The sequence below is a fragment of the Camarhynchus parvulus genome, chromosome 11 (assembly GCF_901933205.1).
Source record: "Camarhynchus parvulus chromosome 11, STF_HiC, whole genome shotgun sequence".
Classification (NCBI taxonomy): Eukaryota; Metazoa; Chordata; class Aves; order Passeriformes; family Thraupidae; genus Camarhynchus; species Camarhynchus parvulus.
Genome location: NC_044581.1, coordinates 9475420 through 9501470, shown reverse-complemented (window position 1 = coordinate 9501470; position 26051 = coordinate 9475420). Strand labels below are relative to the sequence as shown.

The window sequence follows — 26051 nt, the reverse complement described above, 5'->3', positions numbered from 1 at the left end:
TACAGTAAGAGGCCATTGTTAAAGAGCTGACTAGAAAAGTTGATTTTGAGAGAGGAACACTGTTGTTCCATTGTAGATTTTCTTAAAAACCAGTAAAGCATAAAATGTAGTAAGTTCACAAGAATAAGTTAAACTCTCTTAACTCTCCTTCAGGAACTTCTCCCATACACTTGAACTGGTGGAGCTGTCAGTGTGTGACACACTCTCAAATAAGTTTTGGAGGACTTGAAGAAACAGCCAAAATAAATTTTTAAAAATTACTATAACAGTTCTTTTGGGGTGTGTTTTGTTTTGTGCATAGGTTTGCACATAAACTGGTCCTCATCAGTGAGTGGCAGCAGAGCTGGATTAGTGCCAAAGGGAGTTGAACCCCTTAGTGGTTTCCCAGCAGTGCTGGGCTCTGAGCTGCTCACACAGCTCACCTGCCTCCCAGCCCCAGCCTTGCTCAATCTGCACAGTTGCACCATAAAGCCAACCTTCAGGATACAGTTTCTAACCTAATGTGCTGGGGTAAAACACTTAAGAATTTCTTCCTGCCCTGCCCTGTACCAGAGCTGCCTGTGGTACAACATGGTGCCAACACACCTGTTTCCTGGAGCTATGCATGAAAATAAGCCAGCTAAATATTCCTGTGGGAGGGCTGGGGATGATGTTTGAGGATTATTTGCAATCAGGTCTTCTAAAACCTTGGTTTTGTTTAAGTCCCATCTGGGGGAAATGAAGTTGTGTTGTGTGTGCACAGCTCCCTGGAGCAGTAGTGAAGACCACTTGCAGCAATATTGTGACTCAACACAGGATTTGTCATTTGAAAGGGCAAGACTACAATTAGTCATCTTAAGGATCCCACTTGACTTCTAGATAGGCAGCTAGTGATAGAAAGCTCTGGAGTGGAGATATGTGTCAGCTGGGCAAACTCATCTGAGCTGGTTGTGTCCTGCAGACCAGGACCAAATATAAACTGGAGCCAGCAGACTCAGTTTACCCTCTGTGTCTAGCTACATCCAAGCCAAAAATGTAAATACTCAGATATTCCAGTTCTTCACTCAGAAGTGAAAATGAAATACCATTAATTACTTCCCGTAAGAGCACTGGAATCATTAAAGCTTTCCTTAAATCACAAAGCAATAATGGTAGTACTTTACAATAATTGTAAAGTAACTATACAGATAGCAGAGTCATTTCTGTTGATACCATTTCTTAAGATTTTTCACCTCTTTTTTTCCAGACTGTTCTTCAGGGGATTATTTTGCTTCCCCTCCGTCTCATTTCCATCACATTCATTTTACTGCTAGCTTGGCTGTCTGCATCAATTGCAACTTTCTGTGAGCCTGGAAGAGGATTTCTGCCACTGGAAGGATGGAGAAGGTGAAAAACTGACCAATATTTGTGAAAACTAAGCTTTTTTTTTTCTAATAACACAAAGCCACAGTCAAAAGCATTTTTTTCCTTTCACTCCTCCTTTTGATTAAAGAGGATTCCTCAGTTTTACCCATTTATATGAAGCAGATTTTTAATAAGTGTATTTTACAAGAATAGTGGACCTTTTTAAATAGGTATATTTTCAGTTGTCTTGAGGCTAAAAAAAATTATAAAAACATTTATAGACTATCTGTAAGCCAGGACTTATTTCTGTAATAATCCTTACAGGAACATTTGAGAAAATAAATTTATTGAGCAAGTATTTTGTAAGGTGTCATAGGCTGAGCTCCTGTGTAGCCTTTGTCATTTCTGCTATGCTATGATTCTATGACAAAATTAGCTTTGACAGCTCCTCTCAGCTGCATTGCCCTTGAAGTGGTATTTCACAGCTGCTTCTGTGGGTTCTGGGTTTCAGTCCCTCACTTCTGACCTCAAAGTACTGAAGTTCCCTTCTAGCCACGATGCACTGCAGCTGCAGGAGGAGGAGGAGACACAGGAGGTGAGTTCTAGCAAGACCAGAAGTTTAGGGAGAGTGCCATGAAAGGAATGTGTCCTCTCCCGTGGGAACACGTTCCAGTAAGGAAACATTGTCATTTAATCTTATTTAAAACTGACAGTAAAAAAACAGTATCAGTTACATCAATTCTTATAGAAAGGACACTAAATCTGCTAATTACCCCACTCAAAATAGTGTTATGGTACCATGCCATGAGATATGCCATGAGCAATAGTGTACCTGGGAAGAGGCTGTACCCTGCCTTATCTTCCATCAGGAAAAGGTGATGTCCCCTTCCCCGCTTCCCTTTAGCCCTGCATTCTGCTGGTGAGTAGCATTGCTACCCTGTGTGGGGCCCCATTGCTGGTTAGAAATGGGAAATCTGTTAGGGGCTTTTCTTTTGAAGTACAAAGTAAAAACTGACTGTAAGCTGGATGAGATTTTTGTGTTTCTGTTTACCAGGGGGATGGTCCGGACCACCCTCTCCAGGCTGACTCGCACGGCGTACTTCATGATGGGATTCCGGGTTAAAGTGAAAGGCAAGGTGGCAAGTCTACCAGAAGCGCCAATCTTTGTTGCAGCTCCTCATTCAAGCTTTTTTGATGGCATTATTTGTGCCCTGACTGGAATGCCATCAATAGTGTCTAGAGCAGAGAATTTGTCGACTCCAGTATTTGGCAGTAAGTATTTATGAAAAAAACCCTGAAAGTTACAAGTTAACAACTTGACATTGGGCCAAAAATTTTATCTCCTAAAGTGATTTAAGGGCAGACTTTTAAGCTCTGTCTTGCAAAGATACTGACAAATTATTTTCCAGCGGAATTCCTTTGACACATTATCTTTTTGAATTGGTAAAAATGCCTAGAAATTACGCTGTTTCTTTTCAGGTATGAAATATGATATCATTTTGAACTTCTTTTATACTGAAAGCATGTTTTGCAGCTGCTCAGGCTGGAAACTTTCTCTTTCATTCTCCCAGTAGTAGCTCAAAAAATCTGTTCCACTGCTGTCTTTTAATGGTGTAGCCCACAAATCTGAGTGAAGGTTATTTCAAAACAGACCCAAACTACAGTAGTCTGGAAAATACCATATTGATAAGATTAAACTTGCAGGCAATGTTATGGATTTTTCTAATGGGAGCAAGACCAGGAAGGAATAAAAGAGGAGTTACTCAAAAAGGAAATGCAGGGAATGGAAAAGATCAGATGAGTCATGCTTCTATTATTTTCTCCTCCTTCTGGCACAAAAAGAATCTCCATTTGCATTATTGCTAGAATCAGCTGTAGACTTTCTGCTGGCTAGACAGTAACCCAGAACTAAACACAGCAGGCAATATAGCAAAGTGTTTTTGTAGAAAATAAATGGACAGAGAATATATTGATTTTAGCTTAAAAGCACAGGATTGGGACAGAGAAGATAATTCTTTGCCAGGTTTCTCATCACAAAGGTCCACACATTCTGATGTAGACTTCTGATTAAATGAGGGGTTTTTTTCTGTAATTTACATCAAAGCTGTGCATGCTTTGTAACAGAAAAGGGAAGGCTAAAACTACATTTTGGGTGCAGTCTGCCTAAGTTAGGACTGAGCGTGGCCCATGAGCAGACCCAATCAGGTCACTCTTTGGAATTGTGTGGAAATGCTTAGTGAAAAATAACAGCAATATTATTAGAATGTGTTTGGGTAAATTTTGCATGTTTATATCTACTGTAAAGCTCCTCAGCTGGCAGGCTGGGTATGTCTTCTGTGTCTTATTTCTCATTTTGCAGAATGAGAATAACAATGGTCTTATCAATTTAGTCTGGAAGCCGTTTGTGTGGAGTCTGTCTCCTAGTATATAAATAACATGTTTTTGCTGTAAGGAAGCCTTGAACCCATGTGTTTTCTAAGCACTAGTATAAAGCAATTTTTTTAAATCTGTTTCCCAGCCATTTTGAGATCCCTTCAGCCTGTAGTAGTTTCTCGTCAGGACCATGATTCACGGAAGAACACGGTTGCTGAGATAACCAGGCGGGCACTGTCGAGAGGCCAGTGGCCACAGGTAATAAACACACCACTAACTTCTCTTCTGTCGTGTGTTGCTAATCCCTGTTCATTGTGCATCACAATGGCACAAGGGACCAGCTGGATAGGATTCTTAAAGTGTACAGGAACGGAGTCAGCCCTCAGGTATATGACTGGGTAAAGAAGGGAAAAATCTGGTGTCCAGAAGGAGTTTTGTTGTGACAAATGGATCAGTTAAATCCAACCAGTACCAATTGCTGTTGCAAATGCAGATGCTCTTGCCTTTCTCTTTTCCCTTTTCAAGTCTTAACATGCTGCCTTCAGTGTAGCAGATGAATTGCATTGGTATGTGTGGATCAGTATTGTGAAGTTAGACCGCAGAGCTGTGCTCACACCAGGTAGAGGATGAGCAGTTGATGAGATGGGTAACCCAGACTGTCCAAGATTAGTACAAAACTTCAGTTTCTCACATAGAGTACAGATGAGGTGGAAGAATTTCCTTCACTTTTATTCCACTGAGTAACTTTTGAGTAAAATTAAGAGGCAAGTGAAGGTAATAGACTTCAGTAGGAGGTATCTGTGACAGCTAGACCTGCTGTTTACTGCTCTAGTTTCTGAACAGTTTCTAGAAACAGAGACCATTTAAGTAGGGAAGACCAACACTTTTTTTTTTTTGGAAGGCATTATAGAAAAATGTAGGAAGACCTACTTTTTTTTTGTAATGGCATTATTTATGCATTTCATACATTTTTACTTCATAAGTACCTTTCTAAAAGCTTTTTTAACATTTCAGGTACTTTGACTCATAAATGTATTTTTCTAATATAATTGCTCTAAATAATTTTAGAGCCTCCATTATTTTTTGAAATTTATCAGTTAAACATGCACATGCCATTTTTTTTTAATATTTGGCTTACAGATTACCCTGGTGCTTGTGATTTGGTAAACTGTTTCAGGTGAATCCCCTGGTAGACCTGATCTGTGCTGGAAGCAGCATGGGGAGGAAAGGGAAATGGGCTCTTGCACCAGTGCTGCACTTGGGATGAAACCTAGATATGTATTGTGGCATAAATAGATTATGAGTCAAGTAATCTGGGAATCTCCAAGACTGAGTTGGCAGTACAACTGAGGGTTTCACTGGGTGATTCCTAGTCCTGTGCCCTGGCCACACTTTCTGATTACAGGATGTGTCATGGAGGACTGGCTGTTACTTGCTGTGTGCAGTTGCCTCTGTCATACCCTTGAACAGTGTGTGTCCCTTGGGTGTGACATGCTGAGGCCTCTCTCACAGCTGGCCTTGTCCGTTCATTCAGACTGAAGTGGGAGCACACCTTGATCCAGACCATTTTGTGCTGGGGTGTTTGTAGAATGCTGGTTATGATCCTGTAGTTTTACAAGAAAATACAAAGCTTGTGTTCCATAGGGGGCCAGATTCAGTGTGTCACTGCAGTTCCCAGTGCACTTCATGTACTGTCTCAGACACTGATCCAGAAACCTTCTGGGTGCTGGTGTGTCTGAGTCGCTGGGGTTCAGAGCTGCTGTGGTTTGTGCTATCAGAGCTCTGCCTCACAGCACATGCCTTCTCTGCCTTTTGCTCTGCTGCTCAAGCTGTGTTCTCATCACAGCTGGCATCTCACTGATAGCATCTTCACTGTGAGTGCCCAAGTACCTCATGTACTTCCTTTCAGCCCAAACTCCTCTATTTATACACCCAGCAACTCAATAAGGGACTGCTGTCAGAGGAACAACTTATTGTTACCAACACTAAAATGACAAGTGAAACACTTAAAGCCTTTTGTACCATATTTTTGAACTGATAAAGGCCTTTCCCCAGAACTCCTTTCTTGGAGAGCATTGGTTTCCAAGTCAAGATGGACCAGATTAATAATACTGTGAGCATCCTTCATTAATATGAGTGTTTCCTTTGGAAACAGTAGTGATATTCTTGTAATACAGTACAACAGAGCTTGCATAAGGTCAGCCTGTGCCTGACAGATACTAAGGTATAATCCTTTTATAAAATATATGTGTGTGTGTATATTTTTCTTTCTCTTTAAATCCAAGATGCTGATTTTCCCAGAAGGCACCTGCACAAACCGATCCTGCCTGATCACATTTAAACAAGGTGAGAGATTTCATCCCGTTGCTGTTGGAAAAAAACATGTGATACTAATTTGATAGTTGTAGTAAGGACTGAACTTGTGAAGATATATCATCCACAACAGCACTCTTGTAATCCGTGACATTATTAAAGTTTCAGAGGTACTAAACCCACTCTTTTATACTAGTCAGCTTACTTTTCTGGTTTGTGCTATTGTGTAGGATTCAAAATGTCTGTGACATATATGAGTAGTTAGTTGGGGGATTTTTCTGGGTACAGTTTTCATCTAATATATTTACTGAGAAACTTAACTGTGATTGTTATGAGTTGAATGTATGAACTTAGATGTTGTTCTTTTATCTCATCTAACAGGTGGACTGTCTTACATTCCTGTAAATTTTGCCATGCAAGACTTAGCAGCCAGGTTACAAAATGTCTTTGCATAGCACTTAGCAAGACAACAAACCATTTTTAACAGAGAAACATTTTTCATTGCACCACTGATCATTAGATTGTTGTGCTGCCCTTCAGTTAAGAAAGGAGAGCAACATGACTTTAACTGTTTTACAGTGTCTTGGGTAGAAGTGTTAAAAACCATTACTCCGTGGCCAGATCCAAATCACTTGTGATGATCAGACCACAGAGTGATTCAGGAAATGCTCAGAAGCCTTGTGAGCGTCTCATCCTTTGAAATTAATGCCTATCAGTGGGGAAATAATGCACAGAAAATGAGTTTGAACAGCCAGGGATCTTAGGCAGCTTTCTCCTTGAGATGGAGCCAAACCCTGTTCTGTCCCGACATCTTGCTGGTTGTGCTGCTGATTTAAAAACAAATAAAAACCCAAAAACCCAAGCTACAATACACATAAAACCCAAATCAAACAACAAACTAAAAACTGAAGTAGAACACATTTCATTTTCCTTGTGTTTTAAAAATGTCTCCTTCCAGGTACTGTTGTCTGAAATAAATCACTTAAAGTTCCCAATTGCTGTATTAAGCTTAGTTGTAACAAGTAGTTCTGATTTTTTGCTGCAGGTGCCTTTATTCCACGAGTCCCTGTCCAGCCTGTGTTACTCCGATACCCCAACAAGCTGGTGAGCAGAACACTCCTCTGTTACTAACTAATAATACAGAGGGCAAAAGCCTGACTTAAGTGGTACCTACAATAAATACTTTGCATTGTCACTGAAGAGTATATTGTCCTGAGCTTTAGCATTGCTAAAGCTAAGCTAAGCAGCCAGGCTTTCCCAAGTGTCACCATGGTGTAGTTGCTATTCTGACTGTGAAAAATTACTGCTGGGCTTCTTAGCTAAAGGGGGAGACAAGAAAGTGTTGTGGCGGAAGTTGGAAACTTCCTGCAGTGCCACAGAGCCTGTACTTTGAAGTCTAAAATGGACACAACTTCCCTATTAGTCATCATTTTCTGGTTAACCTCAAGATAGCCTTATTGCAAAAGGACTTGTAAAGTTTCTGAACAGAAGCAAAGCTGAGCCATGCAGTACATCCAACACTCCTCCTCAGGAGAGCAGCTTTGCAGATGTTCTTTTCAGGCACCATTCCTTGTGCCAGCTCCACTGTACTCTGCCTGTAAGGCTGGGACCTTTTCAACTTTTTTAAAATTACCTGGTCATACAACAAATCCAGGAAAGACCAAATTTTCACTTCCTAATGTTTTGTTAGGATTAAAAATATGGTTGTTGTTGTTAGTTGCAAAGACTCCTTTGTGTAATCCTTTTACAAACAAATGTCAAAAGTGAATCACTCAAGGGGATTGGTATTGCATTTCACTGATAAGATTTAAGGATCTGCCAGTACACACTGTAAAAATAATGTATAAGAAGTAATAAACAGAGAGAGAAGGGAAAAAATAAAAACAAAATATCAAAGAAAAAGTATGATAAATTATGCAGAAATGTTGTTAACTAAATGAGACATGTTTATGAGAATGCCTCTCTAAAGGGACTGGTAAGGCCCACTGACAAAATCTTACCCATTTTTCTTTTCCCTGCGTCTGTTGTTTAGATCAAAGTGAATGATTTACAATATCTAACTAACTATAAATGTTATTCCCAGTTGTTTATAGAAGTCTGCTATGCTTATTTCTAAATTTTTAAGGCAGGGAATCCTATTTGCCTTAACACCTTTATTTATTTTCACTATAGGCCTATAAAAACGTCATCCACTTTTACTAAACTTGTGCCTGTTTTAAATTGTAACTTACTTGCTCACTAACTTTCATCTGGTTTTGTCATTCATTTCTGTGTTTTATTTTTTCCTTAGGATACTGTGACCTGGACATGGCAGGGCTATTCATTGTAAGTTTCTTAATCCTGCTGAAGATTACATACAGAAATTTTTCCCCTGTTGCTAAACAGTCTGCCAAACAGATTCCACTAAGCCAAGACACATGTTCTTCTAGATCTGTTTTTATGAGGGGGAAATATCAGGAATAATGCTGCCATGCAGTAGATTTCATATCTGAATGGCTAGAGAAAGGGTTAGCAAAGGAAAGTATTATTTCCAGTTCCACCACTCTTTTTTATTTTAATTTTCTCCTGTTTCGCACATTAAATTAAAACAAAGGAAAGAAAAGTATTAAAGAACCTTCACAACTGCACTGAAAATATGTCTGAAAAATACTTTTCACTTTACAAACATTCATTAAAATGTGCATTTTCAGAATCCATATACCACATTTTCATATGGAATATGTAGTCTATCTAGGTACAGTAGTCGTGATTTACTAACTAACATTTGTAAGGCAGCTAATTGTGAAACACATCTGGACTAGTGGAGCAGATCATAAGCACCTTTTAAGCTATCTTTATAAATATATATATACATATATATATATATACACACACACACTTTTTATACATATAATCCTAACATCTGCACACTTAGACAACAGACATGAGAACGTCCATTTCAGTTTCCCAAGATTTTTTCCTGTTTCTGCTATTGCTGATATATTTATCAGCTTACTGAGACTAATGAACATTGCAAATTCAGTACATAATACAGATTTCCTCCATGGAGGGTTTTTGCTGAAAGATTAAACTAAAGCTGTGTCTTCAGTTATGCTAGATGGAGTAGGAGCAGGGAAAGAAAGAATTAAATCAGAGGTATTCCCATTGGAGGGAGGAGGCTGCCCCTTCACTCAGAGTAGAGAAATGCTCTGAGCCTGGTGGCTGGATGGTGAAGGCTCAGATCAAAATTTGTGAAAGGAACTGCTTAGCAAAATCATGAGGAGAGAAGGGATGGATGAAGAAGAATCCATAGATTCTTAACAAAACTAACTGGAACCAGGAGAAGAATATTCCCTGCACAAACTTGTAGATCACAACATGCAAAAGTTGTAAAACTTCCTGGATGTTGTAGCCAAGATGGGACAGTACTGGTCTCCTCAGAAACCTCCTGACATAGCTCCTGCTTTCACTTACTGCTTATCTCTTACTTTTGTGCCTTGAAGGAATACCTGATGTTATGTGTTAGAAAATCAAGCATTAGGAGTGGACTTGTGCAGAAGATAGACAGGATCCCATAGGTTCTCTTGCCTTTTCCCTTTTCTATTTTGTCCAAAACAAGAACAGAGAAAGACTGCTTGAAAGTTTTCTATTAAAATATACCTGCTGTAAAGATCAAGTGTGCATTTCTGCTTAAAAATCACAGTGAAAAGAGCAAGTCAGAAGTGACTATGCTTATTCTCTTTAGCAGTTTCTTCCTCCCTCAAGTTTATCTGTTGATCCTAAAATTTGTGACTTTTTAAAAAAGCACTGATGGTCCTGACCGTACTGGCACTTCATTAACACTTCTGTGTAAATGTTACTGTAATTTCAAAAGTGACTAGCAAATACTAACAAATCCAGTTCTGCATAATGAAGTTACTGGTCCTATTTTGCATCTGAGAGAATAAAAGATAAAACAACTTCTCAGAATCAAAGCTCTTAAAGTTTAAAATCCAGTGTCCATGGACCTCTTTAAAGAGAGGGAGATGTTTTACTGGCCAAAGAACTGTGCAGAATTGTTAACATGCATGAGAGCAGACAATAAGTTGCCTGCCCTGTGAGCAAGCAGCAGCTATATACAGAAGCCCTGTTAGAAAAAATGTGAAAAGTTACTTCTGGGAAACTTCACTGCAAGGTACTTAAAAACCTTGCCTAATATTTGCTTTGGGTTTTTGTGCTTTAAAATGTTTAATCTACTGACATGCAAATTCTTTTGTTTTAAATAAGTAAAATTTCTTTTTTTTCCTCTTTGCCTGCAGTAAAGAGCTGTGCATAATGACAATGTGTCAGATCTTCACAAGAATAGAAGTTGAGGTAAGAATTGGAAATATTTTTGTATTAAGATTTAGCAACCAGGGAATTTCTGCTTTAATATAAATGCATTCTTCACATTATTAGTTATTTTTACTGAACAATAAACAAATGTCTCAGAAACAAGAGCAAACATCACAGTAAGTAGTAGATTTGTTGTCCATATGTATGTATCATTCTGATGAGTTTCTAAGACAGCTACCAGAAATTGCCTTTTTTTTTTAGAGCATTATAAAATCACTGTTAAGTATCACCACATGAATTCTACAGATATTAGAACTAAGAATTAACATATATTCTTTCAAAGGTAACAGCTTCTTTTTCCCACCTCCCCATTTCTCTGATCCCTTTAAAGTAACCTTCTCTTCCTCACCATCTCCCCAGACTGGACTCCCATAGATTTCTACAGCTGAGAGCTCATTCAAGTACTTATGTTGAGCCTCATATAAGGAAGCAGTTCCCTTGATCATTAAATCCACTGCACAGCACAGGGACAGATGAATGACAACTGAAACAACATCCACACTTCTTCATGTGAGCACCCACACTCTAACTGCTCCCTGCCAAGGAGGCAACTTTCAAAATGCATTCCTTACCAGACCACAAAGAATTGTCAGTGTGGACTAAGCTGGTTTAGGAACCTGAGGAAGGGGAGAAAATGACACATTTTGCTGTTTATTTGCAAAACACAGAATTTAGCAGAGTCCAAAGCTTTATGAATACAAGCAGTGTTATTAATGCTAACAATTGGCAATCTAATCTGTGTTGTGCAACAGTGAAATTCATTTTAAGGGAGCATCTTGTTACTGTATAGTGCTGGAATTAGACACATATTTGTAGCGGGTGTAATCAAGAGATAATTCTCCTAATAATTTTATTCAGTAGGGCATAGCTATGTGATTTACATACATGGGAACAAGGAACAATTAATGCAGCCCTTCCAATAGAAGGAAGAGCATAATTTCCCTACTTCAGAACAGAACTCAAACTTGTTTTTAAAAAAATAAATCTCATGTTCCAAGAGATGAAACTGAAACATGAAAAAATTTGCAGCTTTCACAGCAGCATGTGTCCCCAAAATGAAACTAATTTCTTGGTGTCAGTGCAAAAGCCTTTCAGTTTCTAAAAAGAGAAGGGACACATTTTCCTGTGGAAGGAGGGACTCCAGCTACTCTTTTTAGAAATGGACATTTCTGTTGCTGTTCCATCCTGTGTGCAAGTAGCCTCCCCACTCCCACCAGTCTTGGAGTGCCTGTACCTGCTGTGCAGGAGCAGTGATGGGCTCCAGGGCTGTGTGTCCATGTCCAGTCCTGCTCTAACACACTGGGATATTGCACATGAAACTGAGCCTGGCAGGGAGTTTTAAGGGTGCAAAAAATGCAGCAATTGGCAAATTTTGTAAGAAGAGAGACTTAAGTCATAAGCAGATCAGAGAAATATTTTTGTTGCTGAAAAGAGTTATGAAGAATTTTCTTAAAGGACTGAATTTGGCTGGGAAGATGTACTTGCCACTCTCCAGCAGATGAGCTGAGCTGTGAGATCATGCAGCCACTGCAGGAGGTCAAGAAACCAAATTCTTGATTCTCAACTGGCAAACAGGTTTTATGAATAATTGTAGGGGGTTTTTGGAAGGGGATGAAGGTGGTGTTTAAGCTGCTAGGAATTTACCTCAGCCTCAAGTGAAGTCATGACCACTGTCAAAGCCATGGCCGTGTTTGCGTAGATAAACCCAGAGTTATGACTTCATCTCACCCAGGGATGTCAGAGATTCCTGTGTGCTGTGTGCCTGTGGTTTCTCAGTTTAAGAGTTATGTGACTTCTGAAGGGGAGTTGTAAAAACTAGGGACCTATTCCAGACCTTGAACAAAGCTGGCAACTGCTTACAAAAGGAGTGAAATCTCAAATATTCCTGTCAACAGCTGGACCTCTCCTTTCCTTACAGGGGAGGCAACTTTTAATTATAAAAATAAAATTTTTATGGTTATTTGACAGATAACCAATTCCATAAACTCACTGGTTTTAATCATAAAGAGAAAGCATTCCTCAAAAACAAACTTTAAATGTCTGTTCAGGATAAACTGTGTTTATATAGGACAGTTAGCACTATAATAATGCATCACCAGCACCTGCAGTATAACTAAAGCAACACACTGGCACATAATTAACAACTTTCTTCCAATGAACCATGAGCAACACTTTATTTTGGAATCTTTGTATTCTAGGAATTAAGGGCAGGGTGCAGAGCAGCAGAACTCCGATAAATGATAACCATAGCTGGGAAAAGGCACAGTAAACAGAGCTGTGAGCAAGCACTGTAGGCTGAAGTAGGAAGAGCAAAGCACTCCTCCACACACACCACTTTGCAAACAGGTGCTGGTTTGTGCCACAATAGATAATAGTTCATCCAGAGGCTATTTTGGTGAAAAGGTGCTTCCAAGTTCTTACATAATAATCCTGAATCCTCAATAGTAAACAAGTTTCCATTTAGATAACTGGGGTATTTCCTAGGTGTGGTTGGAGAGGGGATTGTTGGGATTTTCTACCTTCTGCTTGGAGTTCCAAAATTGTATCAGTTAGTGTGCTACTTACAAGTCAGAACTATGATTCCTTAATGTGTTTGTCAGGGTACAGAAAACTTATCAGTCACATGCTGACAGATAAAAGGTATGAGTTGGGACTGCAGTGTGTATTTAAAAACATTAAAACTCTCACACACACTAGTCTAATATATATCACTTAAAAAGGATCTCTGAAATGTTCAGTATTTCAAGCTGACATTCTTACCAGTACAGCATTTAATCTTCTAAGTATGTATTTATTATACTTTCCTTCTTTGGAGGCTTGATTGTACATCTTAAAGAAGCTTCTACCAATCCTTGAGAGTTTTGCAGTAAATCTCATTTGTGTGGGAGGGGCAGAAGAGCCTGAGCAGTTTCTGAGGTGGCTGAGACCTCTAGTGCCCAGTCCTTTCATTGCATGGCTGATGTTTTTCTCCTGTTCTCCCCGCACTTAAAACAAAAATAAGAAATTGCTCATGTTCCTAATGAAGTGGTAACTATTGAATTGATTGGATAACTCATCCCTTTCAGTTTCTGCCTGTTTATGTTCCTACTGAGGAAGAAAAGAGTGATCCAATTCTTTTTGCCAACAGAGTCCGACAAACCATGGCAAAGTAAGTAATTGATCATCAGTAAAACCTCTGATTACTGTTCTTTCATATACAGCAATTCCACATATAGCCCAACTATAAAGTATAATTTAGTCAAGTCCCAGGTACTATACATAAGAATTGCTCTAGATTTTCACTAAGAGGTGTCAAAATCCTATATAGATTACCCTGATTGTTTTTACATGGAACATAAAAAAGATACATATTGGAACATAGTATGTTCAATTCATAGAAAACTGGAATAAAATGATCTCTCCTTGCTTGGCAAAGAGAAGTGAGTGGTGGTTTGTTCTCCAGCATTACTGGGCTGCATTTACAAGACTGTAAATCTTAAAAGCTCATGGTGCTGCCATAACGTAGTTTCACAGTGTGGTTTCACAGTTGCATGAAATGGTGTATATTGCTTTGTCCTACTTGCAGCAATGCAAGAATGAATTAACATTTGTTTTGCATATCAGAGAAGGGAAACTGCCTACAATAAGTTTCTTTCATATATAAGAAATTTATTTTGCTTTTCCTCAATTTTACTTCAGTGCTTTGAATTTGCCAGTCACTGATCACACTTTTGAAGATTGCAGACTGATGATTTCAGCAGGACAGTTGACTTTACCCATGGAAGCTGGGCTGGTGGAGTTCACCAAAATTAGCAAGAAACTCAAGTAAGGGAAGTTTTATTGCTTGGTGGCATAATTACTGAAGTGCTGCAGGTGTTGATGGCTATCTGCCAAAGGTTAAATAACCAGACTACAGACTTGGCCATGTGCAACATAGTGTATTTAAGCATACAGCTTACATAAATTACAAGGAAATCAGAGATGAGGAAAATCCCAGTAAGGACTAATCCTGAGTAATTTTTGTCGCCAGCATTGCCAGAGAAAAGATTGCTCTCACCAAAGGGTGAGAATAGCAGAGCATTACCTATTTGAAGCCCTCAATGGTAATCTTGGTGGAAATTTAAATTGCTTTAGTGGTGAGGCACTGACAGCTTATGGCAGGAAGTAAAAAGCCTTCTTTCCAGCCTGAAACTTCAACTTACTGTTCTTAGTTTTACTGTGCAGCCATGTGGCACCAGTTATCTCAGTTTTTTCTGTCTGGATACAGTGGAATTTGAGGACTGAGCCATGTAACCATACTCCATCAAATAACCTGGCATGGCTGTGGTGAAATCTGAGTGTATCCAATAAATCTTGACTGATTATTAAGTGCTATATATCCATTTATAGAATTCTATCTGGAATAGTTACATGGCAATCCTAATTATTCTTACTGAGGTGCAGTGGTGTTTTTTGCAGAGATCTGACAGTTCTGAGGCTCTAGCAATACTGCTGTTTGGGTAGAGAGCTTGCTAATGGAGCCCTCTATGCTCCCTCTGTCAAGGAAATACTTACCCTAGAGCATGATGCAGAAAAATACTATTAAACCTGAATTTATGATAATGAAAAGCTCTCTGCTGGAGCAGCCTAGTAATTGGACAGACAAATCTAGGTTTGGGAAGTTATTCTGTGGAAGTCTGATGTACCCAAGCATAGAACTGCCTGCTTTTAATATTAATAACCAGAGGGGAGCAGTCCTTAATTACTGATTTAAAGTAAAATATCTGGTCTGAAGTACAGCATTAGAAATGCTGTACACCCATGCCCTGTTCGGTAGTTTTTCATCTTTGAACACTGTAATAACTCCTACTAAAATTCCATCTGTCCGAGAACTGCTGTATAGAAATATCTCCCCTCTCTCATGTTTGCATAGCCTAAAATGGAATCATGTCAGAGAGCAGCTGGATACTTTTGCTGCTATTGCAAGTGCTTCCAAAGGGGGAAGAATTGGAATTGAGGAGTTTGCTGAGTACTTGAAGCTGCCTATATCAGATGTCCTCAAAGAACTGTTTCTACTTTTTGACAGGGTGAGTAATTGGTTAACTGACTTGTTGACAATATTTTTTTAGACATCACGTACCAAAACTATATTTATTATGATTCATTATGTCCAGCTTAGTAAATGCCTCTTGGTTAACAGTTTCTGTAAGCAAGGTAGGTGACTCTTATGGTTTTTTTCCTAAGTTTCAGTGGAGAAAATATTCATTATTTTCTGCCTTGTGAGATGGCAGCCATCCCTTGGATCAAGTTGCTGCACCAATATCAGACAATAATCCTCATGCTGGTAATAGCTGAATATTTTCCTTGGCCAACTGCAGATTTTGATCTTATGTACATTTTGATAGCTTAGTTAGCTGTTGTAATTAATTAGATCATTTAAGGCAGAGTGAAGCTAACTGGAGTGTTCACTGGAACACTGGAGTGTTCCTGCTGTGCTTGTGAATGGTGCTGTTAGACTGTACAGGGACTCCTCTTGCTTCTCTCATCATTAAAGGGGGTTGTGTGTTAACATGATCATTTAGCACCCTAGCCAGTGCTAATCTCTCCAGTTTTCTCTTGTCTCTGAGGATGACAGAAATGGCTGCATTTCTCTCTATACCAGAAGTATCAGTGACTAGACCAGAGATAGAATTAATCTTACTTCTAGGCCTCCACTTGTGCTGCAGTGCACACAGCCTGTTGTCCTGCAAGTGCCTGTGGACTGGAGGTTTTCTGTTACCATAAGAGCTTTCCCAGCTGACCATCACTCTTGCTGATCAGTTAGCCTTAGCAGTACACCTGTCCTTGGGAGGCCCTGGTATATGCTCATTAAAACTGTTTCGGGATTTTTCACATAAGTTTTTACAAGCTCTAAAATAGGAAAGAATCAAACATATTTCCTGAACTGCTGAATGCCTTGAAGCTCTAGCAGAGCTAGGTACTCATGCTTTTGTCATTCCTGCCTCCCCATCTTGGACCATTGGCTCCTGAGGCATGTAGTCTGAGTCCGGAAGCACAGTTCCTACATCAGAAATGTGCAGTGGCAACCAGAGTAATTAAGGGCAATCATACTCCTTTCACTTTCTTTATATGGTGCAACATCAATGACTAGAACTAGCAAAGTAATGCTCAGTTCACTAAAATTTTGAGGGAACAAAAGATTGTGAAAACAAAGTGCAAGGCTGCATTCACCTTTAAAGAGATCAGCACAACTGAGGAACAGTCACGCTCATCTAACAGGGCTGGTTTCAAATTGCTTCAGGTATGAGCACAAGCATTCTGAGACTTCTGCTTTGTGGGTTTCAACCTCATTATGTTTCTCTCTAAAATGGTTCCTTCCTCAAATCACATAAACATAACAATGCAAAGAAGAAAAGAAATAGGGGCGTATCTACACCTGACAGAAACTAGTGAGACGTAACTGGCAGCCAGAAACATGCACAGACATGGTGAAGTCTAAGCATGCAGATAAGCTGTGTTTTACCCACGCCCAAGTCAGACACAAAACAGCTTCAGAGAACTACAGAACACTGGATCTCCGAGTAAGTCACATTCAGAAAATCTTCAGGATGTTCCTTGCTAAAGCTTTGCTGAGTGGAGGAAGTGGAGGAAGTGGTAGCAGTCGTGGAGGAAACCTTGTACGTGGCCTTGGAGGGCTCCTGACAGGAGGTGCAGGTGCAGGGAATATTGGAGGACTTGTTGGAGGTCTCGTCAACCTTATAAGTGAAGCGGCAGCTCAGTATAACCCAGAGCCACCTCCACCTCCTCGCAATCATTTTACAAATGTGGAAGCTCAGGAGAGTGATGAGATCAGACAATTTCGTCGCCTGTTTGCCCAGCTGGCTGGAGATGACATGGAAGTGTGTGCCACCGAGCTAAGGGACATCCTGAACAAAGTCCTTTCCAGACACCAAGACTTGAAGGCAGATGGCTTCAGCTTGGACACCTGCCGCAGCATGGTCGCCGTCATGGACAGCGACGCGAGCGGCAAGCTGGGCTTTGAGGAGTTCAAGTACCTATGGAACAACGTCAAGAAGTGGCAAGGTGTGTACAAGCAGTATGACACTGATCAGACAGGCGCTGTTGGGAGAGCCCAGCTGCCCAGCGCCTTGAGGGCTGCGGGGTTCCAGCTGAACGAGCAGCTGTGCCAGGTGATTGTGCGCAGGTATGCCGCCGAGGACGGCAGCATGGACTTCAACAGCTTCATCAGCTGCCTGGTGCGCCTGGACAGCATGTTCAGGGCCTTCAAGTCCCTGGACCAGGATGGAAGTGGCCACGTCAGAGTGACCATTGAAGACTGGCTGCAGCTGACCATGTATTCGTGAAGGCGTGGCAAAGAAGATACACCTGGAGCACTACACTCGTCTGCTACACTGCTGTGGTCTTTGCCTTTAGTCTTTCTAAGGCAGATGCAGCAGTAGATGGCTCAGCTTCAAGTGTAGTGATTCCTCTTGTGCATGCACTAGTCTGCTTTTCTGAGGGCTTTCTGTAGGTTGTTCATTGGGCAGTTGCATAAATTCAGAAAATTGTAAACTCTAAGGTTAGGGACTATATTGGAAAGATCAAAGCTTAGTTACTGTTTCATGTAAAGTGGCTTGTATACTAGTATAACTATTAGGTAAAAAAGCTCCTAAGTTTGGTGTTGATGTTGATGTTGCTGTTCTGATTTGTCAGCAGTCACTAAGCTGGAATAAAGGCTGTTTGCCTGAAGGCAGTCACTGGTAGAGTCTTGTGCAGTTATTTCTAACGAGGGGAACAACATTAGAGTTGCAATAACTGTAATGATCAGTGAACTTACATAATCATTCAATTTCCTTTCTATTTCTGCTTTTTCATGCTTGGCTGCTGGAGCAAAACCTCAGTTTTACTATCAGTTCTATCTGGTGGCCAGGACAAAATTGAAGACTTACATGAGGCTACTTCTGCAATGATCTCCTTCCTACAGTTCCATGAACTAGTCTTTTCTCTCTTTCCTTCAAACCTAAACATAGTTATAAAGCAAACAACTTAAAATACTATATTTATATTTAGAGAAACTTGAAATAATTATGCAGTCACATAGCAGAGAGAGAGCCAAAGTCAACCTTTGGCTATCTGAGTGAAATTTCATCAGAGTGCAGCATCCCACACAAGGTAGTTATGCAGTTCTGGCTAAGATGTCAACTTCTGAGTAAAAAAATAAAAGGAATAACATGAACTGTCAAAAGTGCATTTCTTTGAATTAAGGATTACATTGTTGATCAAAACAGCTCTTGCACAAGGCAGATTTCTTGGCAAGGCTCTGCTGCTTTAAACGAAAATTGTCTTGGGTGTGTGCGAGCTGGCTGGAATGTGAAAAGAGGAGTTAAATCGGCAGCCTGGCACTAGAGGCAGTCTCCAGATGTGAGAGTCCTCATGCCCCTGCCCTTCCCCAGGGACACAGCAGTGACTCATTGAGAAATACAGCAATACCTGCAGGCCATCTGCATGTTAATGGGGTACTGTGGATTGGTTTGATTTGGTCTGTAAATTTCCATAGCTTTGATTTCTAAATCTTGCACGTGGCAAATAGGTGTGTTTCAAATTGATGAGGTATCCTCCCTGGTATACTTGCAGAAACCTTTCACTTGAAACTAACTTATCATTTGTGCCCAGACTTTTTTCCTCCTGCGCTTCGTCTAATAGCAAACAGAAAAATATTCATATTATCCCAGAGAAAAGAGGCCAGTTCCTCCCTAATGGCATTCAGCCTCCTCCCAGTTCTTCAGTGGAAAAGCACTCGGTTATCATTGTGCCATGTAGTGCCATTTGGCCTCTGAGTAATAGAAAAGTGAGCAGGAGGTAAAGTGTGATATCCTCCTCAAAAGTATTAATGCAGTAGTACCTTATACTGCATCTGGCTTGCAGTCCCTGTGCAAATCTAAATGGAGAATGCTTATGACAGTGCAACTTTCTTGTTTTCCGAAGTCTAAGATTTACTGTATTATATTAAAAAACCCAACAACAAAACCCCAGTTACCACAGCATGCTATAGGGAAAATAGTAGCAGAAAGCTGGCTTGCTTAAAGAAAACAAGAGTTGTTAAGGTTACATTATGTTTTGATTCCTTTGTGTAGCATAACTACAAATACCCAAATTCTGATGTTCTACTTTACCATGTAGAGAACTAGAGCTTAGCTCACACATTGCTTCCTTAAAATATTCTTGGGTACATAGACTGCAAGCACAGTTAGATATACACAGAAAGACAATTACAAGTGCTTTTTGCAGTGATGTTACACAAGCACATAAACTTTTCCTGTATTTTCAGTTTAACTTCCATTTCTTTTCCCAGGCAGCAACCACATCATTTCTCTTTAACCAGAATGCCAGAGCATTTGGAAGTTAGCCAGCATCCTAAAGTTTAGTAGAACTAGTCACAACATGATCTTGCAAGCATAGTAACTTTATTTCCTACTAAAATGGCTGGAGTTCTGTCTATGAGACTGCACTCAGTTTTGATTACTGAGTTTTCACACTCTAATGAAAATAATATAACCTTTATTTTGTCTTTTTTCTTGTCATATTTCCATGTGTTACTTCTTTCAGAAGTTGTTGTAATTAAATTATTTTAAAGTTTACTTCCCAATTCTTTTACTGTGATACATATTCTTAACTTTGAAAATAAATTTTAAAAATATTCTAATCATATCAAACAACCCTTTGTTAAGAATACAGTCTGCAGAACTATCCAAAAATAATATTCTACAGAACTTTGAACAGTTATTATCTGCACTGTTGCTTCAGTTGTTTTAAGACTTTATGTTTGTAATATTACACTTTAAATTTACATCTGTTACCTCTGAGAACTACAATGTGGAGAAAATACTGAGAGTCAAACTCTGCACCCAATGAGAGCACAGATTTGTAAATAAAACAACGTGTATGGGACAGCATTGTTCTTTTCTAATGATTAAAAACTGTCAAAAGTTATAACCCTTAGACATCCATGAAAGTAACTTAAAAGTTCATATCTTATTCATATCTTTGCTCAAAAGTTTACCTGAAATTCACATGTTTCTGAAGTACAAGATGTTCAAAGTCAATCAGAAGATCAATCAAAAAGATCGGTTACACTATCAGTATAAAGAAAATAGCAGTTGTCTATGCAAGAGAGTCCTGATTGGTTTTGAACGCTAAATAAAATTACATCTTAGAAGTTTTAAATCCTGTGAAATGTATAGCTTGATGATGACAGGTTAGTAATACTGATTTCATTATATTATTACACATATTTTGTCAATCAAGAACTGTCTCAAAATCTAAATTCAATTATTAAAATCCCTGTTTCATAACACCCAAAATTTTCAAAGCACACTACAGGGCAGCCTTAGTATCTCCCCTGGCATTTTGCACTGTTCAGCAACAGAAAACCAGGAGCAGAAACGTTAAGGTTGGTATTAATGTCCACTCAAGTGGACATTAGACGTTGGTAGGAGAGCCAGAAATAAAATCCTGGTCTGGCTCTTTGCTGCAGATTTACCCAGCTGATCACCCCTCATTCACTTGGCTGGAAAAGTTTTGTGTTGTTTTCATGCATAGGGACTCCACTTTTTGAGAAAATGTTTTTCTTGTTGAAATGCAAAACACAATATCCACAAAGGGAACTCTGCTTTACACTCCAGTTTGCATTTAAACATTTTTGATGAATGCCCTTATTGTGAATATTCAAAACAATGTCTTCTTGTCTACTTGTCGTCTCTATTATGCTGTCATTACCTGCTCTGTGTCCCACCCTGTAAGTTTTGCAGGTGGCTTTTGCCCAGACAGATGTTTCCCAAAACACTCAAGAAACTTCCAGTGCGGTGACAGAAACACCACTGACATAAGCATAGATTTCATCAGATATCTGCCATTCTCCCTGTCTGCAAATGTAATGCAGCTTACACAGAATTAATCACAAATCCCATCAAAGCATGCTTCAGATGTTTTGTTGATGTAACTTTGTAGTTAACACATTGAAATGTTTGTTCAGATCAAAACTGGAATTATTACAGAGGCTGTTCCAATGAATTCCTTGCCTTTCTGGCTTAAAAGGTAGGACAGTGCGTTGGCTTCCAAATAGCATGTGGGGCAGTGCACAGGCTTCATAGGAAAGCTTAAGATAAACCAGGTAGATTTAGTTGTCCTTTCACTGACATATATTTTATTGCTGAAGGTTCAAACTCAAAACAACATCCTCACTCTTAGCCTGTTGATTCTGCTTTGTCTTGCATTGGTCTCTGAACTTCAGCAAGTACCAGTGCTGCATGCGCTGCTACAGTTACCTCAAACACATGGATTCCAGTTATTCTTAGAGCCTTTAAATCTTTTTTGTTTGTGTTTTGTTTGTTCATAAAATAGAAATCCATGCCCAGTTTGTAGCTATTGAAAATGTGTATATTGCTACTCCAGCCTTAGTATTACAGATTTAGTGAGCTCTTAGGTTTTTTCCCAGGAAGAACAAAAACCCTCGAGTATTGTAAAGTGTCTTAGTGCATGTGTTGTGTTTGATTCACAGAAGAGCTTTAAAGTGATTTGCAGTATTAACTCTAACTGCTGCCATGCATGTTTGGGTTACAGAATGGAGATGGCACCATTGACTTCAGAGAGTATGTAATTGGTTTGTCTATCCTTTGTAACCCAGCCAACACAGAGGAGACTATCCGGATGGCATTTGAGGTAAGTTCAATTTAGTGTAAATCTGCAAACCTGACAAATCAACACTGACTGTAAGTCTGTTAGCTTTCAAATCATAAGTTTATAGCTTCAATCTGTTATGCAAATGTGAGTAATTCTCTTAAACCAATTGACATTTAGAGTGTGAAAGGGAGGGGAAGAATTGCAGGCATCATAGAGAAGAGTTTCAAAAGCCATCTAAAGGCACTAATGAATATGTAACTTGGCAGGCTAACTCCAAAAATGATTCAGCAGCAATTCTAGTTTTTTTTGCCTGAGGTTTTTTTTCTGCTGTGATTCTTCAATGTCACAATAGATGGAGTAATATCCTCTTGTGGGTCAGGCTTCACTAGAGTTATTGTTTTTAACAAAGAGGAGGAATAAAAAAAATCAAGGGCTGTTCAGAACTGGCACATTGTAAACTGGGCTGCATCTCAGAGCTGCTGGCTTGTCCTCTGGTGCGCTGGTAGTACAAGCAGTAAAGGAGCAGTAGCTCCTTTCACATCTCAGGTATGTGCAGACAATACATGACCAGCCATGCCCATGTTGTGAATCCTTGGCTCTTTTTTTAGTAGTTCTGACACAGATCCTGTTGTTTTACCCATTAATCTGGTTTTATGAACTGTATTGAGCAACATATTGAGATACCACTCATGTTCATTGTAAACTGGGTGCTTTCTAGAACTAATGCATACTTGGGAAGTACCAGAGATTTTTTGGCAATCCATTATATCTGCTAGCTTCTTTTCAGATAAGCAGCAGAGCTTTTCAAGGTGATTTGTTAATTTTTGGAGGTGTTTTATCAGTACAGATTCCAATGAAGAAGCAAGCCTAGCAGCTATTGTTGCTGTTCCATTGTGTTGTTTCCTAGACTATACTGTTCAGTATGTTAAGAGGTGTGCTGATTATAAATCAGTAATTTGTTTTAATTTCCAGTTTCAGCACCAAACAACTTGTTTAGCTGGTAAAAGCCTGCTTCAGTCTAAAATGGAACTGTGGCTCCCTTTTGCTACTTGTTTTCTGTGCCACTAAATGTCTTTTCTTTCACAATGGCAAAGTTTGCCTGTAGCAAGTATTTAAGAATTACAGCCATCCATCCCTTGTATTTCTCCAGGGGTGATTCATAGCAGATGGTTACTGTCACTGCACTGGGCAGGATGGGATGATCAGTGTACATCAACTGCCTGCATTCCAGGAACCAAAATTCCTTGTTAATTACAATTAATTCCTTAATGAGTGGTCAATCACATACACTAAAATTCAGGGATGTCAGAGCATAAACTATGATAACAAGTTTAATCTGACAGCAGATGTGCTATAACCTAACAAAAACGGAGACTAAAACCTAAGATGGTCCAGTATAGACTGGCTGAATCCAGTAGACTCTTAGCATAGCTCATGGTGACAATAAACATACATCTTTGTTTATGTTTTATCTGGTATATTTATCTGGTATATATTTGTATATTTTTTATCAGTGAACCAGCACTGTGAGGTTTGTTTGTTTGTTTGGGCAGAATGTTCTATTCCTAGCTATAGCATGGACATTGCTCTGCAAAGTGTCTGCTTAGTCTTATTCCAGGCTCTTCAAATGCCAGGCTTTGTTCACAGAGCTGCTGAGTGCTAGAAAGGCACGATGAGTGGCTAATGTGCACAGAGGGTTCATAGCAAAGTGATGCCAAAGTATTTCTACACATTTTGTCTCTTCCAGCTCTTTGACATGGATGAGGATGGCACTATAACAGAAGATGAGTTTGCTTCTATCATTCAGTCAGCACTGAGGCTGCCTGAGCTTGATGTTTCTGCACTCTTTAAAGAAATAGATGCAGATGAAACTGGGAAGCTCTCCTATGGTAAGTTACATCCTTTTGTTAGAAAGAATTCTCTGATTGTCATATTGACAGAGGGTTTCCTTTTTTAATTCCCTCCAAGTCCCTGATGGTTCTCATACTTTGTTTCTGGGGAGAACTGTTGAAGCACAGACTTAGATACTTTGTGTGATATTCCTGTGTTTTCTTAGATGGAACTAACTTGAGATCAGCTTCAGTAAAAGAAGCAGGCACTGAAATTTTCTTTGATTCTATTGCTGCACTATAATAGCTCTGTTTTTTAATGTTTTTCAGAGGAGTTCAAGAACTTTGCACTCAAGCATCCAGAATATGCTTCATTGTTTACTACATATATAGATCTACAGAGACACCAGTTAGGTATGTTTGAGGAGCATAGCACTGAGCCACCAGCCCTGGTCTCAGAAACAACACCACTTGCAAGAAATAAAGTCTGTCCAGAAGGCAGTGAAGATAGCTCAACTACCTCTGACAAAAAGGATGACTGAGAAGAGTTAAATAATTCAGCTCTTGAATTCTACAGATTTTTTTCCCCAGCTGTTCATAAGCACAACTGATGTAAAGTAGAGATGGAAGTTACAACTTTAAAAAAGTTTGGGGGTTTTGTTTGTTTGTTTGTTTGTTTTCATATCAGAAGGAGTTATTCCTGTTTGATTGTAAGGGAAAAACCTCTGTCCAGTCCTTAATGTCAGTATCACAGTACTGGGAATGTTGTTCAGTGTCTTCCAAGTTCATGCTTCCACAAAAGCAACCGATGTGCTAAGAGGGGTACAAGGCTCCAGCACTGCAGTGACCTCTCAGAACGGAGACTGAGAAGTCCACTTGTCTCAAAACAAGTGGTCTTTTTGGTGCTGCTCAATTCCTCTACATCCCCAACACAACTTAAGGGAAAAAAATTATGCTAGAGTGTTATAATTTGCAATATCACTTTGCTGTTCTCAAGTTTCTGAAACACACAAATGAGTAACAGGAAGCTGAGAATTTAAAATTTTGTTTTTTGGCTGTCCTTAGATTGCCCTTAACTACTTAGGAACCAGAAAGCCCAAGCTTCTGAACAAGACATGCTGGTTCACTGATGTTAACAAAAACTACTTTAGGCCTAAAGGCTGGTGGCAGATGGAAATGGCTGCACTTCTAATAACAAAAACCAAATTGGAATTCCAAGATAGCAGCTTATAGTCTAGAGGAAAATGCAGACAGTAAGGCCTAAGAATTAATTGACTATTTCAAAATAAATACCATGTTGTTTACAGTAACAACTGTTCAGGATCACATTGGGAGGAGCGTTTCAGACTTCAGCATATTTTTTTATTCTAGCAATTATCAACAGAGGAAGGTGACCTTGTTCTGCAAAGCTCGAAAAGCAAATATGCTGTCCAACAATAGTTCTGGTACTTAGGATCTATCTAAAGCTGTCTCCTAGAAACCATATTTGCATTACTGTGCCATTACTCAGTGTTCTTGGGGCTTGGTTCAAAACCAAGCTCTTTCTAGTCAATGATTTGAATATATTTTGCCTCCGTCCTCTCTAGTGCACTGGAAATTGGGCCTTTACCTTTTTCCATCCTTTATCTGAATGCACTTTATGCAGTATTTAAAATATATAACTATTTAGGCAACTACTTCTCAATAAAAACTTAGAAGGGATGAAATGAGAAGATATTTTCAAATTATAACAGAGATGAGCAAAGCCTAGACTGTTTAGTACCAATAATAACGAACTTTCAGCAGGTTTTCATATATGAACCTCTGCCTCTAAGTTGTTGCTTGCAGTCTGGCCACAAGTTCATTGCCATGTTTTACTTTCTCTGTTTATAATTGTGCCTCTCTTTATTCATGTGCTTAAAATAAATCTATATTTTTAAAAGACTTTACTTGAATAGCTGAGTCTTTTTAGTACAGGGGGAAGGGTACTTTGTCTACCATAAGGGGCTGGGGGTAGTTTCCAGGAAATCATGCTTAAGATGTCTTACCTTGGTTAACTCAGTGCAGCCTGAAGTTGGCATTTTCAGTTCTTTGTATGGTGGCACTTTGCTTTATGGTAGGACTGGAAGAGCAGGACAGGACCAATACTCTTCCAAAGATTTACTTCTGGTGACTACCTTGACAGGAGGGATTATGACTACCTTGACCAGAGGGATTGTGATATAAAGGTGTGCAAATCCATGG

At 39.4% G+C, this 26051-nt stretch overlaps 2 protein-coding genes across 2 annotated transcripts in view; both read left to right on the top strand.

Annotated features, from left to right (window-relative positions):
• The window catches only part of LPCAT2 (lysophosphatidylcholine acyltransferase 2), a 30047-nt gene extending 4296 nt beyond the window's left edge, over positions 1–25751 (top strand). The window contains exons 2-14 of the mRNA XM_030955769.1: positions 1226–1365; positions 2378–2595; positions 3842–3954; positions 5982–6042; positions 7055–7113; positions 8300–8334; positions 10287–10341; positions 13428–13510; positions 14041–14166; positions 15254–15407; positions 21940–22038; positions 23747–23888; positions 24159–25751. Coding sequence (XP_030811629.1) covers positions 1226–1365; positions 2378–2595; positions 3842–3954; positions 5982–6042; positions 7055–7113; positions 8300–8334; positions 10287–10341; positions 13428–13510; positions 14041–14166; positions 15254–15407; positions 21940–22038; positions 23747–23888; positions 24159–24370 — 1497 coding nt within the window. The 3' untranslated portion in view covers positions 24371–25751. The remainder of the gene's footprint in view (positions 1–1225; positions 1366–2377; positions 2596–3841; positions 3955–5981; positions 6043–7054; positions 7114–8299; positions 8335–10286; positions 10342–13427; positions 13511–14040; positions 14167–15253; positions 15408–21939; positions 22039–23746; positions 23889–24158) is intronic.
• CAPNS2 (calpain small subunit 2) lies at positions 16814–17948 on the top strand. The gene has a single exon (XM_030955770.1). It carries the CDS (start codon positions 16929–16931, stop codon positions 17682–17684), a length of 756 nt encoding a protein of 251 aa, XP_030811630.1. The 5' UTR covers positions 16814–16928; the 3' UTR covers positions 17685–17948.
• Positions 25752–26051: the final 300 nt, after the last annotated feature.